Source organism: Schistocerca cancellata, chromosome 10, assembly GCF_023864275.1.
Source record: "Schistocerca cancellata isolate TAMUIC-IGC-003103 chromosome 10, iqSchCanc2.1, whole genome shotgun sequence".
Lineage (NCBI taxonomy): Eukaryota > Metazoa > Arthropoda > Insecta > Orthoptera > Acrididae > Schistocerca > Schistocerca cancellata.
Genome location: NC_064635.1, coordinates 99,181,835 through 99,198,601, shown reverse-complemented (window position 1 = coordinate 99,198,601; position 16,767 = coordinate 99,181,835). Strand labels below are relative to the sequence as shown.

Here is a 16,767-nt window from a genome sequence, read left to right as displayed (position 1 = left end):
CTCGGACGTAGAAATGTATATTACAACAGTATCTAAGTCCGAGAGCTGTGTCAGAACTGGAGTTTTAGTCATGCGTTTGTCACGATCGCGATACACACGACACAATTTCTTGGGTCAGTTGTCGACTGGTCGGACGCGTCCGACAACCTGGCAATAAAAATTCGTCGGTCGGTCAGTCAAAACACCGACACACAGCCAATTTGTCAGACGGACGGTTGGTGGGGTGCCACGAGAGGCGCTGCTATCGAGTCATGTGATCTGCCTGACGGCTGCATCGGATGATACGAACAGCTGAGGGTTATTCGTCTTACTTGCTTCGATTTCATTCCATCGAGTATTGCGCACGAGTTAGCAGGAGTTGTTTTGTTGTTGTTGTTGTTGTTGTTGCTTTGGGAGGAGAGTTGTTTTGTTGTTGTTGCTGTTTGGTGTGGAGTTTTGTTGTTGCTTTGGGAGGAGAGTTTTTTCGTTTCGAGGGGAGTTTTTTCGTTTCTAGGGGAGTCGTTTCGTTTCGAGTATGAGTGGTGTTGAGAAGAGTGTGAGTGGTGTTGAGGCGAGTGTGAGTGGTGTTGAGAAGAGAGTGGGTGGTGTTGAGAAGAGTGTTGTGGGTGGTGTTGAGAAGAGTGTTGTGGGTGGTGTTGAGAAGAGTGTTGTGGGTGGTGTGGAGGCGAGTGTTGTGGGTGGTGTGGAGGCGAGTGTTGTGGGTGGTGTGGAGGCGAGTGTTGTGGGTGGTGTGGAGGCGAGTGTTGTGGGTGGTGTGGAGGCGAGTGTTGTGGGTGGTGTGGAGGCGAGTGTTGTGGGTGGTGTGGAGGCGAGTGTTGTGGGTGGTGTGGAGGCGAGTGTTGTGGGTGGTGTGGAGGCGAGTGTTGTGGGTGGTGTGGAGGCGAGTGTTGTGGGTGGTGTGGAGGCGAGTGTTGTGGGTGGTGTGGAGGCGAGTGTTGTGGGTGGTGTGGAGGCGAGTGTTGTGGGTGGTGTGGAGGCGAGTGTTGTGGGTGGTGTGGAGGCGAGTGTTGTGGGTGGTGTGGAGGCGAGTGTTGTGGGTGGTGTGGAGGCGAGTGTTGTGGGTGGTGTGGAGGCGAGTGTTGTGGGTGGTGTGGAGGCGAGTGTTGTGGGTGGTGTGGAGGCGAGTGTTGTGGGTGGTGTGGAGGCGAGTGTTGTGGGTGGTGTGGAGGCGAGTGTTGTGGGTGGTGTGGAGGCGAGTGTTGTGGGTGGTGTGGAGGCGAGTGTTGTGGGTGGTGTGGAGGCGAGTGTTGTGGGTGGTGTGGAGGCGAGTGTTGTGGGTGGTGTGGAGGCGAGTGTTGTGGGTGGTGTGGAGGCGAGTGTTGTGGGTGGTGTGGAGGCGAGTGTTGTGGGTGGTGTGGAGGCGAGTGTTGTGGGTGGTGTGGAGGCGAGTGTTGTGGGTGGTGTGGAGGCGAGTGTTGTGGGTGGTGTGGAGGCGAGTGTTGTGGGTGGTGTGGAGGCGAGCGTTGTGGGTGGTGCTGAGATAACAGCCATGGTAAGTGAACTCTGATATTTTTTGTAAATTGTATTTTGCTGGGATGTTAAGTTTTAAGAAAATGACAGTGTTCATATTTTATTTGATGTTCTTATTAACATGTTATGCATGTGAAATGAAAGTCCCCTACATTTATATATATCTCTCTCATTAAAACGTCCCTATGATACAATTTGTATAATAGCATGCTCATTGCGATTATTTGTTTTACAGTAAACATCAAAAACAGACTTTTTACATTATTATTTTGCCTGTTTTGACTCTATACATGGTTGATTTTTAATCTGCAGTGGCTGCGCTGTTTACTTTCGCATTAGAGGATTTCCTTCAGTCATCTGATTTCATATTTCGTATCCATCCAACTCGAAAAGCTCTGGGTGAAGGGTGTGAGAAGATAAGTTTAGAAACCCACCAAACGTTGCATAATACGTTTTCAGAATTTTCAGGAAGAGGACAGGTAATTCATATAAAATTCGTTGTCTGTGATAAGGAAATTTACGAGTAGGTCATTGCTTCCTGCAGTGGGAGAAGTTGTCTGTGATAGGTTTCCAGCAGCTGTTTCGACCAATAACGAACGATTCTTTCCATTAATTTAAGGTTGTTTTCTTGTTAGTGTTTGGCAAGAATTTCTACTTCTCGTGGTTGGCCCGTTAATTTGAGTTTTTAGTAGTGATTATTGCGCATGTTAAGTTTGTTCGCGGATGCAGTGAGTGGCACTATGAGGGACATATTCTTTATGCTTGAAACCCAGATGGCCGGTATTTTCGTATCATGAGTCAAAGCAGACATGTGGGATCGCAACCTATTGGTAATCCCATAAACAGTGCTGTGCAATGAACATTAAAACTATACTGGTACATGTTTACATCCTGTTACTTTAAGCACAAGGTTTGCAATTGTAGTTCAGGGATTATACGCTCTCGTGTTCTATAAATTGCAAGTAATAGGTTGGAGTGAATGTAACGGTTGCTGCTCTAGTGGATCAAAGATACTTTCTAGACGTTCAAGAAAACTGAGGGGGGATGGAAGAGACTGCCGATTTACTTCGATACACAGCTCTCAAGGGTCTTGTACGAAGAGTTCATAGTGAGTAGAAAGATAGTGCAAATCAGAAATTTTTCCCTTCATTGGAACTTTGAAGGAAGGATCTGTCTTAGGAAAAACGTGAACCTAAACGGGAAAAATGAACACCTCACGGTACACCAAATAATATCCTTATAACCTTAGCAATATGGTGGAATGCCTCACATGAAGTGAAAAAAGCCCAGTATTTTGTTCTAATGTTTGAAGAGTCAAAAGGGTTTTCGAAAACTGAGAAAATATAGTCATTCGGTGCTATTTAAGTGGTAACGTATACGAAACGTCCCTAGTCTTCGAACCTGTAAAACCTTGGTCGCCTACATTAAGAAAAAACTACCAATCGTAATTTAAATTTCTGTTGCACAATCACATGACGGAGCTGCACCTACGAGTGATTTTTATGGACGTATTCAAGCTGTTTTAAGCAAACAAATCCCACAAGCCACCTACACACACTATCATCGTCCTTTAAAGGATGAGGCTGTTGCCTGTTACGACCTTCGAAACAAACTCATACCCATCTTTATCCAGGCCTTCCAATATCTCCCATTTCTGCTTGTAGTTCACAATCGTATGAGGAATTCTGTGACCTGGAATTATCATGAGGTGTTTGCTCCCAATCTTCACGATATTTTTTTTTAACTTTTTCATTCATGATGGAAATATTTCTCTTCTAATTCTTCGTTTTCAATCATATCTTCTTGTGCAGCTCTTTGTCTTTCTCAGGAACCCCATTTCTTCTGTTTGAATTTTATTTTCTTGTGGTAAACAAACTTTCGATTGTGTAAGATAACACCGGAACCGCCGTTACTTTATAGAATATCACGACTGTTTGTTTTTGTGCTTTATAAGCCAGTGTTCTGCTAGCGGTGCCACAGAGAGCTTGAAATTTCTGTATTTAATTTTCAATATCAGGGTCCAAATCAAAACTTCCAGCGGATCCTAAATAAGAGTTGAGACACTTGTTCTAAAACTCAATTATCCAAAACAATTTTTGACCTGACTGGAGATTTTCCTCAGAATGCCATTATTTTTGTTTTGTTACTAGAAATTCTAAAGATGTACTTCCGTTCTGCTGATATATTGATCTTTGTTAGCTGGTACACTGATCTTTGGAGGTCAGTCTGAAATACATTCAGATATTGCTCATCCGTTATGTTAATTCCTTTGTTTACTTTACATTTGCATTTGAGGTAATGTCATTGTAGTATTAAAAAGGATAGGTGACAGTCCACATCCTTATCTAACCCGTTGGTTGATAATTATTTCATCTAATCGATTCCTACCTGTGTTTACTGCATTGCATGTGCTATTGTAAAGACTTTTCACTACCTCAGTTAGGTGGTACGTATATCAATATTTGGACATAATCTTCCATAGGCTCTCACGGCTCACGCGTCCAAAAGCCTTCTGAAGATCGGTAAGGCCATATGGGTTTGTACATTAAACTCTGTGTTTTTCCTATCATGTTTTTAATTACAACCACAATGACTGTGCATAAACGACCTAAAACCATTATGTTCCTCAGAAATAATAGTTTCTGTAATATTCTGCATGTCATTATTGATCTATCTATATAGTATGTAGCAAGTGTTTGGAAGACTTACGCCGCGATAGCTCCTACAATCACTGTGTTTCCCTTTCCTGGAGAGAGATCACTTCTGCTATGTACCAATGGTCTGGGGATCTTACATTTCGACCAACATTCATTTGTTAATTGTAAAGTCTTATTTAGTGGTAACTCTCCATATTTAATTAGCTCTGCATGTATTCCATCTATTCTTTTTTTTCCTGTATTTCATGCCTTTCAAAGCGTATTGTAGTTCGTCCGTAGTAATTGCGCTACTGATTCATTGTTCATACTTTCTCGAGTGTCATTTTCAGCATTCAGTGTACACCACTGATCTGTATAATTTATTCATTGCTTATAATGTTTAGTAAGGCAGCGTCTTTTTCTTTCTTGTTGGGCGCTTTCATGACCTCGTATGCACATTGTTGTCTGCCATGTACATCGTGTTCTAAGACGCTTATGAATGTAGTAGACTTGGTGAGATTTGCACAGTAATTGTTGGGCAGCATTCCACTTTATTCCGTACGTCTGCAAACTTTCTGACGTTTTCATCTTTAGAAACTTCGACAAGCTACGTATTGTTCTTTAATCACTTCTTTAATTTCTGTGTTCCAAATTGAGTATTTTCCCCATCTGTTTTCTTCCTTCTACCAAGTGCTTGTAGGGCTTCTTCAATTATGCCGGTTTTGATATTCAATTCTATATTGATGTCTTTATTGACTGGTAATAAAACAAGCTTTCCTTGGAGTCAGTACTGATGAAGTTTCCTAATACTGTATTCCGACAGAAGATGTATTTTGAACAACTCGTGGTGTGGTTTCTTTAGGAGTTTGTCTCCTTTCATTTTGGCAGTAGCCTTATCTTACTGCGTAGAGGGAAGTGGTCACTACCTATGTCTCGTCCTCTACAAACAAATATATCTTACATCAGATTATTCATTTTATCATTAATCAGTGTGTACTCAATCACAGACATTAATCTTCGTGCACTCCACGTAAACTTGTTACTGTCTTTGTCTGCAAAATGTGGTAGTAATTTTAAAATTGTTGGAGACAACTGTGCGTAGTTCATTTCCATTATTATCAAGGATCTTTCCTCCAAATAAGCCTGATATTACTGGTGTAGGTAGATTTCCAGCTCTGCATTACAATCACCAGCGATGACAACATGGTCTGTCGTGTTGATTTTTATTCACTTTCTGAGGATCAACGTTTCCTCCTCTGGGCTGTAGACAGCTTTTAGATAATCTATTGGAATTTGAAATGGGTCATTATTCATAAGGTTGAATTGACGAACCTGCCCTCTCCATTTATCATTGACTGAAATTGACACTCCAGCACTAGCTCGTTTTCTCTGTGGGAACCCACTGTAAGCTATCGTGTAGTCCGTCACATCTTTTGTTTCTCTTGGTTTTTCCTAGTTTGTGTTACAGTGTATACTTCCCTCTCCTTGCGTACTTAGTTTAACTCGTTTTCTGTGTTGGTCAGTCGTCTAACATTCCACATTGCCAAAGGCACACAACCTGCGCACGTGATGGGGCTGCCGCCTCTTGCTTGATTTTCTGTCGGGGTTGTCTGGCTTGGGAAGCTGGATGCACAGCGCCTCTAGAGCCCTCCCTACCCTATGTATGAACCATGACTTGGTATGGTGACATGTAGACGGATCAAGTCGGCTGCAGATATTTGACACTGCAGTACTGTTTTTACAAGTGATTCGGCAGCGCATTTAATTTTGATTAAAAATGAGAATAAAGACTTCTGAAAGACATTAAACAGGGACACTAAATAGGTCTGTCAGTATGGTTCACGAATGGCTTTGAAGTTGACAGTTTAACTCTGCTGAACATTCAGCCAGAAAATTCGGAACGAGCTGCAGAAGCATCAACATTTAGTGCAGAATTTTTCATTTATGTCTGTTCACAAGTTTTCTAGAAATGTGTAAGTTAATACTAAATTCCATTCAGGGGCTCGACTGTTACATTGTTGCTATAATCTTATTAGTAGGAGTAAATGAGATTATTTTTAACCAAATGTGTGGGTCAGACTCAGGTTTCATTTATGAATTGAAAGGAAATGGTGGGTAGATGTGGCAACAAAGTAGGTGCTGATATTCCCACAGCTTCGTGTTCTTTTCAAGGGTTCCGAAGTTGCCAAAATGTCTCGGGTAATATGTAGGTGAAATGGCGAATAAAAATGACCTTTCAAGATTTCGCTGTCAGTAGGGTGTGTGCGTGGATACTAGAAGGCACGGCAGGGATCACGAGGTGTGTCCACAGTAGCGAGCCCGGACAGCGCCTAGCAGCCCGGGACTGCCACTATGTTCTGTGTTGTAATTGCGTTTCCGAGCGAAAACAAGGTTGCTTGCGTCAATGTGAATTTTTATTACTGACTGGTGATTGAATACAGAGTTACGGCGTAATTATCGGCATGTTGAGGGATTTTTAGAGAAAGTTCTTAAGTGAAAAATAATGATTTGCTACGAGCCCTAGAAGCGGTGAGACAAAAAGAAAATAGACAAGTGTTTGAGACTTGCAGATTCGCTTCCAGTTGAAAATGCTCTTGTGGGTTGCGATTACGGAAGAGATTTGAAAAGAACTGTTGACTACTCGTTCTAAATGCAGGTAGAGTGATGCTGTTCCAATTCTAAATCCGTCCACTGCTGATTCAGGCCGTAGTAATGAGCCTAATAATGAGAGAAATATTCGGGCACGAAAATGGAGCTATCGCAAGGGATTAGAAAATATTTTCCAGGAAAACAGAAGTAAATTAACGACTAAGGAAGAAATTGCTACTAGACAAAACGTTAACGACGAAAACCCACTGCTATGTGACTGTCAATGCGTGCCTGCGCAAGTAAATAGAAATTATGAAAATAGAAACAAAGGATCTTCAGACAAAAGAATACAGGATATAGCACTGAGTTACGGAAATTAAAATATGTTCAAAAAGTGATTCAGGGCTCTTTCTGTATCAACAACTGTTTATGGAGGGACAGCATACTAACTGGTCACTTTAAGATATTCCATAGTATGCGAATTTACGTTGCCTATCTTATAAGGCGTTACCTTTTCTCTGATCTTTCCTGGAATGTTTCACAAGGGCACGCATTTTCTTCAGAATTAGAGCTATCAACAAGGAAAAAAATGTAATAAGTGAACTGAGAGGAGACAGAAACTGAAAAATGAAAGGTTATGTTATAACCTTCCAGAATAGCAAAGAAAACTTAATACAGTTATGGTTTAAAATGACAATATAGGGGGTTTCTCCGTACCACAGATTTGGGGTCTAAGGCTGTGTGAGCCTTTTTTTAAAAATCTTTATTCACCAAAACAATTATTATACATAATAACCCACCAACTAAAACATTAGTGGGTCCTAAGTACATACAATGTACTGATTACCAAGCAGCATTTACTATTCTTTTATCTACTAAATATTAACTACAGGATGGAGAGCTAGCTACTGTATGGGAAAGCCTACTATTCAACCTACTACTCTACCAAGCTACGTCCTGCAGCATTAAAAGTGTGCCAGCAAAATACAAACCTCTTTCTTGGCCGTGCCCACTGAGCTAATCCCAGTGGGCGTACCCCTGACACTGGGCTGGCCTTAACTGGAAATCGCTGCAGGTCTTTCTAAATTATCCAGAAAAACTGTATTCTACCAATGAATCCTAACTACTAGGGTCATAAACAGTGTGCACTGTCTAATTTTGGTAAGTTCACACCATCCCCATAATCCAGGACGTGGCGGATTCCAATCGTCACGGCGGTCGGCCAGTCCGCGCGCCGTCGATGTGGGATGGCTGTGGGATGTTGATTCATTGCTCGCCACTCTCTCTCTCTCCCTTCGGTATACATGCAGGACGTTGGTGGATACCTCGCTGACAAGTCTGTCAATGATGTTAAAGGTGACCGGATTCCTGATCAAGTGAAATGTCTGTCTTGGGTAGTTGGTTCCTTAATTCCGTGGCAACATCATCAAACAAGGGGCACTTGTGGACGACGTGGTCCGGTGTACCTATCCCGGCACCAGTCACACGAAGGAATTGCCCTTTTCCCAAACCGGCAGAGATATGCCGGATACGGACAACGCCCAATGAGGAAGTGCAGTAGTCCCTTACTAGGTTGAAAACGTTTAATTTGAAGACATTCCCTGATGTTTGGAAGTAACTGGTAGGTTCTTCTGCCTGTCTCGTCCCTATCTCAGAAGTACTGCCATAATTCTTCCCCCTTCTTCTAATCGACGGTTTGTCCCCCACTCGCACCCCCAAAATGCCCTCCATCTTTTCAACTTGTCCCCTTTTCGCCCAATAGCACGCAGCCTGCTCTCTGATTGTAACGTCTAGGGGTACAGCCTCATGAAAATCAGCAATGCTCCCCCTGGGGATGTGCGGTAGGCTCCAATCGATCGCAGTAGCATGTTGCGCTGCACCCTCCTCACGGCCAAAGCAGGAACGACCCTTGTGAGCCCAGACTCCAGACCTGTAGCCCTCGATGGAAACAAGGATGGTGTTATGGTATAATTTGATGAGTTGTGGAGGAAGATGAAATCGCCTGTGCCCAATCATTATAAGGTTGTTAAAGACCTCTAGCGACCTATGAGTTGCCACTTCAGTGTGTCGGGCGAAGCTCCATCTCTCATCCAGAATAACACCCAGGTATCGTGCCTCTCGATGGTGCATAACTGGTGTGCCCTCAATCCTGACGGTTGGGTTCCTGGTCAATTGGCATTTTAAAAGCAAGCAAGTAAATTGACTAGTTTGGCGCCATTTTAACTTTGATCCTGTAGCACCATTGCGACAATATGGTCATAGTTCTCCCGATGTTGGGTTCTAGTTCCTCTCGGCTTCAGCTGCCAACCAACAGGAGGTGGTCGTCAGCGTAGGCTATCACCTCTAGCACATCAGCGCTGCTCTCAAAGTTGTCTAGGAGAGGCTCCATATTGATGTCCCGAAAGAGTGACCCCAGGACAGAGACCTGTGGATACTCCTTCGTTATCCACTTACCCACTCTCCCACTAGGGGATGATAGCTAGACCTCCCTTTCCACAAAATTGCTCCTAAGACACCCATAAAGAGACCCTTGGCACTCTTCCTCCCACAAGCGGCAGAAGAGCGAAGGCCACCACAAGTTGTCGAAGGTGCCACTGATATCTATCGTGATGCCAACTAACAAGGGAACCTCCCCATCGCACCCCCCTCAGATTTAGTTATAAGTTGGCACAGTGGATAGGCCTTGATAAACTGAACACAGATCAATTGAGAAAACAGGAAGAAGTTGTGTGGAACTGTGAAAAAATAAGCAAAATATACAAACTGAGTAGCCCATGGGTGACATAGGCAATATCATGGAGACAATTTGCACACGAGCGCCGTGGTCTCGTGGTAGCGTGAGGAGCTGCAGAAGGAGAGGTGCTTGGTTCAAGTCTTCCCATCAAGTGAATATTTTACTTTCTTTATTTTTGCATAGTGTTTATCTGTTCGTTCGTTCATTGACGTCTCTGTTCACTGTAATAAGTTTAGTGCCTGTGTTTTGCGGCCGCATCGCAAAACCGTGCGATTAGTAGACGAAAGGACGTGCCTCTCCAATGGGAACCGAAAACATTTGATCGCAAGGTCATAGGTCAACCGATTCCTCCGCAGGAAAACACATCTGATATATTCTATACGACACGGGTGACGGCATGTGCGTCACATGACAGGAATATGTTGTCGACCCACCTAACTTGTACACTTGGTGAATGGGTAAAAAGATTCTTCTACCTTGCCCGATTTAGGTTTTCTTGTGAATGTGATAATCACTCCCAAAAATGTGATGAAAACATACGAGTTTGTCACATAAACTGAAAATAAAAAATTAAACTTTTCACTCGATGGAAGATTTGAACCAAGGACCTTTCGTTCCGCAGCTGCTCACGTTACCACGCGACCACGGCGCTCATGCGTTTCCGGCGTCCTTGATGTTGCCTATCTTCCCATGAACTACTCAGTTTGTATTTTTGGTTATTTTTTCACAGTTCTATACAACTTCTTCCTGTTTTCTCAATTGATCTGTGTACAGTTTTTCAAGGCCTATCCACTGTGTCAACTTATAACTAAATCTGAGGGGGGTGCGATGGGGAGGTTCCCTTGTAAGTACTTCTGTGTGGATGACCTGCAGGCCTCAGCCGCCATGGCGATTGCGTCAGACGCATATCGCCCTGGCCAGAAGCCGAATTGCCTACTGCTCATCCCACAGAGCACCCGGTGTGCCATCTGCCTGTCAGCTAGTAACCACTCCAACAATTTCCCAAGCAGATCCAACACACAGCTCGATCAGTAGGACTTGACTTCCTTAGGATCTTTATCCTGCTTTTCTTGATAATTACTACGTAGGCTTCTTTCCAGATTGAGGGAAACATTCTGAGCCTCAACCCCTTATTGTATATTCTTGTTAGAGGTGTTACCAGTTGAGGAGCGATGTATTGCAGCACCTCCGCTACAATGCCGTCTGGTCCTGGGGCTTTACCTCTTTTAAGTGATCTAATGTGCGTCGCCACCTCGTTCTCGGAGAATAGATACACTATGTTGTTGTTCGGATATTCTTCCCTGCCTAATTAAGCCTTGTTCTTCAGTATCCTCCTTTTCCTTGTCGTCCTGGAGCAGGGATCGGCAATTTCCTGCCAAGACCCTGTCATCCTTCTTCCTTGGTGTCCCTGTAAGTTTGCAGCCATCACTGTTTCTCTTTCCAGACGACACTCACTGGTAGTACCTCCTCGGCCTCCTGGCAGACTGATGCGTCTGCCCTAGTTCAGCGGACCATGGAGAGGAAGTCACAGCCCTCCTCCTGGTTGGTACGGCTGCCTTAACTGCTCTAGTAAGCGTCCCACTAGCTCTTCTGGATGCTTATTGACTTCGTCACCATCTGGCCTTGTCAGGACGTCAAACTCTCTTGCTAGGCGCTCCCAGACTGTTGTAGTTGAGCTGAACATCCCAACCTATGTCCCAGTGGCATAATGTCAGAAAGCGTGAAGGTAATTAAGTTGCGATCACTAGTAGTCAGCTGGTCTCTGACCATCCAGTTTTGCAAGTGGCCGGCAACGTTAGCTGACACTTACGTCACGTGTATGTTAGTAGCTTCACCTCCCCCGCCAGTATAGTATGCTCCGTGAACTTACATTGGATATTTTGATGGAAAGAAGGTGATGTTTTCACGAAACACTCTTGATATCTCCAGCTCTGTTGGCTATGATATACTGCGGAGACATGATCGTTTCCTTCATTTTTTTCCCTCTTACATCCAGAGTGCCACTGTGCCACAGGCGGATTTCGCATTTACGTCTGCCACCACCACTATCCTTCGACCTTGCAGCGCCGTGGTTATTTGCACAAGTTGGTCGAGTTACTCTTCTATATCGTCACCATACTGAAAGTACATGTTCACTAGGTGTATGACTCCCATGGGCGTCTGGAGCTCAAAGACAGTACAATGGTCATGTGAGAGATATGCATGCACTGTGACTTTTAAGGCTATGTTTATTATGATGGTGGCCTCGGGATCATTGCGGAAGCTTATTATTTGACAGTCTACGCAGTGAAAGCTATATTTCCCGCAGGAGAGTATGAAGCTTGTAGACAGAGTACGTCAAGACTCATCTCCTCCACCACCCTCTGGAGCTCCTGCATGACCAGTCTACTCTTACGTGCGTTCAGCTGCCCCAACTGAGTCGTAGCAGTCATGGAAAATATGTATGAACGTATGAATCAGGGACGGTCTTCCTCCAGTCATATGTTATCCTCCCGTTTGCTAAGACAGCCTGATTGTAGATATCATCAAGATCAAATGTTTAATTCCTTCTTCCAAATTCCTTTTTGACGAGGTCACGCAGGGCACCAAAGTTGGTGGGGAGATTCATGGTTCTTAACTGTATTCTATCAACAGCCTCCGTGGCCGAGAAGGTGACTTTACGTCCGTACTTACGTCCTACCACACTATGTGCCTCAATGCTGTGTTCAGGACAGCCAGATCCTCCAGACAACTGCAAAGAATGTGCCAAATTGGGATAAATTCTTATGGGGTCAACTTCCAAGCGTTAGACCGAGGGCTGATCTAGGATAGCAATGGCATTCGTGCTACTAACTGCATTCATTTGCACTGGTACTTCAGGTGTGAGCAATAGCCCAGGTGACGAGTTCATTTGTCAGTGCCAATATAGCAATTTGGCTAATCTTGCCATTTTTAACACTGGACTCCAATAACCGTGTGATCGATATATGCCTGTCGCTAACACTCCTGGATCTGCTCCATGTCCCCTGATGGTGCGGGAGCAGGAGGCATTGAGGCCCTCGCAGACGCACACGAGTCGCTTGTCTCTTCGTCAGCCATGTTTAGACAAGCGAAAACATGGGTTGGGGGCCCGTCTCTAACCCCGGACCGGCTCCTCTGGCATGGGGGGGGGGGGGGGGGGTACTACTGCAGCTCACCCACCGACCGCGTCGCTAGGTTAAGGGCACCCCTGAGCTACCGGGTTAAGCACACCGTTGCCAACGTACTCGTCCCCTTCAGTGGCTCCCTCATCGACGATTTCATGTGAGCTTGATGTATGAGCCTCTTCCCACAGGGAAAAAAGCCATGCCATCTGAGATTGTGAGAGAAGTTTATGTCCTTCTGATACTTGACAACAGCAATTCACCGACCGTGGAAGAAAATAGTTCAGCATAAAGTGGAATAATAATAAACTAAAAGGAAAATCTCGATTACATTGATACCTGTATACGAGTTAAACATGTGTGCGCCGTTTTCCTAAAGCTTCAACGCAGCGCGGCGTGGCAGCTCGCAGCCCACCCTCGCGTGATCCCTTCGTCTATTCTTGTATCGTCGGTGTATGGGTACCGGAAAAAGTGACTAATGTATATAGGCGTACTTCCATTTCCAAAAAAAAGAATGGAAATCTTTTCAGATATTCTGCTCCTGCTAGGAGCGCGTGTATTGGAAAATTTTATGTATGTACGTGTGCTGTAGTTTCTGGTGCTCTCTTTTTTTATCTTGCCCCGCTTTGAAATCCCCATAATGTCGCTGGTCTCACGATAATTTGACTGGAATGGAAACAAATTTACATTTAGGGGAGAGTGACAAGAAGTGATGAAAGTAAGGTAGAGAAGACCCTGTCTATGGCCATAGCAATTAAGAGAAATTGGAAATGTTGTAGAAATGACACATTGTTAAATTTTATTTCCATTTAAGTTGTTTTTATTAAAATTCTTATACAGTGCCACGTGTTACATTCTCGTCCAAGGTGGAATGGATTTTGAGTGGGTAACAGTACAGACATAAAACCCGGCAGCCGGGCGGCTGCCGTAGAGTCAGTAGAGTCGTTCACTCAAGCTGCCAAGTATAACCCTCCGTACCTCAGAATTCTAAATGCGGCCGTCTGCACAATCTGGCAATACTGCAGGATGCGCAAGTGTATGGAGTAATTTCTATCATACTTCACCAGCCATTTCAGGGGTATATCAAGTGTTCTTCGTCTAGTGGTAAACGTCGCGCGATGTAAATACATAGTCGCGAGATAAACTCCTTGATGTTTTACTTTTAAATCATATTCGTGTCTGCTGATGTTACATCTGATGGAGTCACAAAGATAATCCTCTTCACTACATAGCCAACCAGTAATAGCACAGTCTGGACTCTCGTGACAGTAGAAACTTCCAGAAACAATTCGCCCCGAACAGGTGGTGGCTGCGTAAACGTCGGAACAGATCACGCCCGAGACTTCCACGCCGTGTATAGACTACCTGCCGCGTTCCAGGCGCCGTCCGCCAGGTTAACGCTGCGCGGGGCTGTGAGTGTATTTACCACCTGTCACTTTCTTACTTGAAGTTCTAGTGTTTATCTTGAAGTTGTGTGTTGGATTTTGCATGTTTGCAACTTAATCCATTATGCCAAAACTTTATTCTTCAATTTATTTCACTTTAAAGTGATACGTTCGTGATAAATGAAAAACTTTTCTGAAAGTTTTTAATAGACGAGAATAGAACAAAAACTCTAGGCCGTCCCATTTCTGGGACGTTGGCAAAATTAGCCATAAAAAGGCGCGATATTACCGCCAGAGCAGAAAACAAGAAACATAGTGAACAAAATACACACACTGTAATATTAGTGTCTATTCAGTGTGTAATGAAACAAAACACTTGGCATGTACACCAACAGAGTAGCTATGACACAGTTGTCATCTTTATGCAGTATGAAGACGTTTCCTATATTTTACTTAGCAGTTAAAGTGCTCACCTGTCCTCTCCACAATTTTCGTCCTTGTGGTCTTCTGCATTTCGGTGTTGATCGTATGTTCTTTGAAACGCGCAACACCACTATTCCCCTTCAGTGAGAGCTTTTCATTTGGCTTAGAGATTTGGAACGTCCACCGTTGTGTTTACCATACAGATATGTCATCTGAGTGAATAGTGGCCACCACCGGTTTTATTCTTTTATCTTATCGTCCTATAAAGTGATATCTGCTTGTCCAGTACATCAATGCCACACATATAGGCGTTGTATTCTTCAAACAGATGTGGCACTGCAATAGACGTTTCCTTTCTCTTTGCCTGTGAGTAGCTTGCATCAGAGCTCAAAGCAGTAGTAGTACTGTTGTTTGTGGCTACACATACTGGTTTGCTATCCCTCAATTTCATTATCAGAACTTCATTCTCTTTGTCAGACTTGTAGCCATAGAACACTCATTCTCCTTCTCCTTTTTTTTCATATCGACCTCGGGCATCTCTCATTTTCTAATTTTTCTGTGTAAGGCGTGTGTATGGCACATCGACGTAGGAATGCTAATGTAACACTTCGTTCTATTATTAGGATGGTAAGATGAACCGATATTGCAGTTACTTCAGGAAATCTGAAATATACGGATTGTTAGAAGGGCATCCATACGTTCATAACACACCCAGGCAACTAAATCACAATTGATTGTTGTGCAGAAACTACTAGCAGGCATAGAGTGCAGCCAAGTGTGAAACTAAAGAATAGGAAAACTGATATCTTTCCAGAAAAGAAAGGTTTATTTTTTCAATTTTCAGCCATTATAGAGCTCCGTCTGTTTAAACTTTTAGAAATAGCAAACAAGGCTAAAAGTTTCATTGATTGTGTAGAAATAATTATAACATTTGGGTGCTAAAAATGGGTTGAGAACGTTGTTAAATAGTTGTAAAATATTTTCAAGTGGAAAACGTTCTAACATTTGTGACACATTATTCGCTTTGGGTTTAATAGAGGGATAAATGCAGCATAGACAGCTCTGAATCTTTGTATTGCGTGTGGGCGAGTGACTTTGGGCGAAAGATTCCAGAAAAGGATATTGTTATTTCAAGAACGATCGTTCTCGCATGAATGATTTTCCACAGGATTAGAATCCTGGCATAGGATTACTCCATGCTAAAATTGGAAGCAATATTTTACCCGAACGCGATCAATAAATACATTCAACATTCCTATACAGCACTCAGTGTGAACATAATTTGCATCTATGGAGGGGGGGAGGGGTGCTGTGCACTAGGACATAACGCATACTGCTGATTTGAAAAACAAAACTATCCAGGAGGTTGTTTGGAAAATCATACCACACATACTTATTTTTCTGGTTTTGTAACGTCAAATGTTTACCTTTCCCACTCTTTATCAAACAACCGTTAAGAAAATTCGTTTCCAGACTAAAATGCGCTTCAGGCCTGGTTTGACAACATCCTTAACTTAGAACCAGAAGGTTTCTACAGGCGTGGAATTGAAGTACCTGAGCATTGTCAGATGGTTTCAGATAATGTTGTGGCTAGGAGAGGTACATCGCATTGTGAAGGAAGAGATTACTTACAGTTTCCACGTGGAATTATCTTCCGGGATTGAAAACCATAAATTGATAGCCTTATGTGAAAATCGCAAAGATTATTCAATGGTAATGACACGTGAAATAGTGAATTTAGCGGTATAGGTCTGTGCCGACCAAAAAGTAACTAGTCGCTCACAGTTGCCAAACTTGTATGCTTCTTCTATATTATACTAGCAGCAGGAAGAAAACTAGTTAATATGTGCATTGAGGGGGCTCGGAAGTGACAACTTGCCTCTCAAAGACGTCGCTTCCTGTGTGTGTGTGTGTGTGTGTGTGTGTGTGTGTGTGTGTGTGTGTGTGTTTTTTTTTTTTGCCCATAGCGTAAGTTAAAGTTAGATTAAGTAGTGTTTAGGCTTAGGGACCGATGACCTGAGCAATTTGGTCCCGTAAGACCGTACCACGAATTTCGAGTTGCCGTAAGGACACTGAATACTGAAAGATAATTCATCACAAAAGATTCACATTTTTTGGAGCGTATCAGTGGTTATACTGCAGGCATTGCGTACACAACATGTCTTGAACATTATTCACTTTCAAAATATTTTTGAGAGAACGCTTGCATTGACTCTATCCTCAAAACAGAGGAATGCAGATGAATAGATAACAGAATTGATGGCAGAACGTGAACTTGAACACACACTTTAAGCTATGAATAACATAAAGTTGCAGAAGTAGTGGTCTACTGTTCACAAAAACCATGTGCCATGTTCAAAACAGCGATCTCGAAAACAAGTGGAGAAAATTGAATTAGCTAATACGAA

General features: G+C 43.3%; 1 protein-coding gene across 1 annotated transcript; it reads left to right on the top strand.

Moving 5' to 3' along the window:
• Positions 1-514: 514 nt before the first annotated feature.
• Positions 515-1,507, top strand: LOC126106168 (uncharacterized). Its single transcript, XM_049912407.1, has one exon. It carries the CDS (start codon positions 515-517, stop codon positions 1,505-1,507), a length of 993 nt encoding a protein of 330 aa, XP_049768364.1.
• The last annotated feature ends 15,260 nt before the right edge of the window (positions 1,508-16,767 follow it).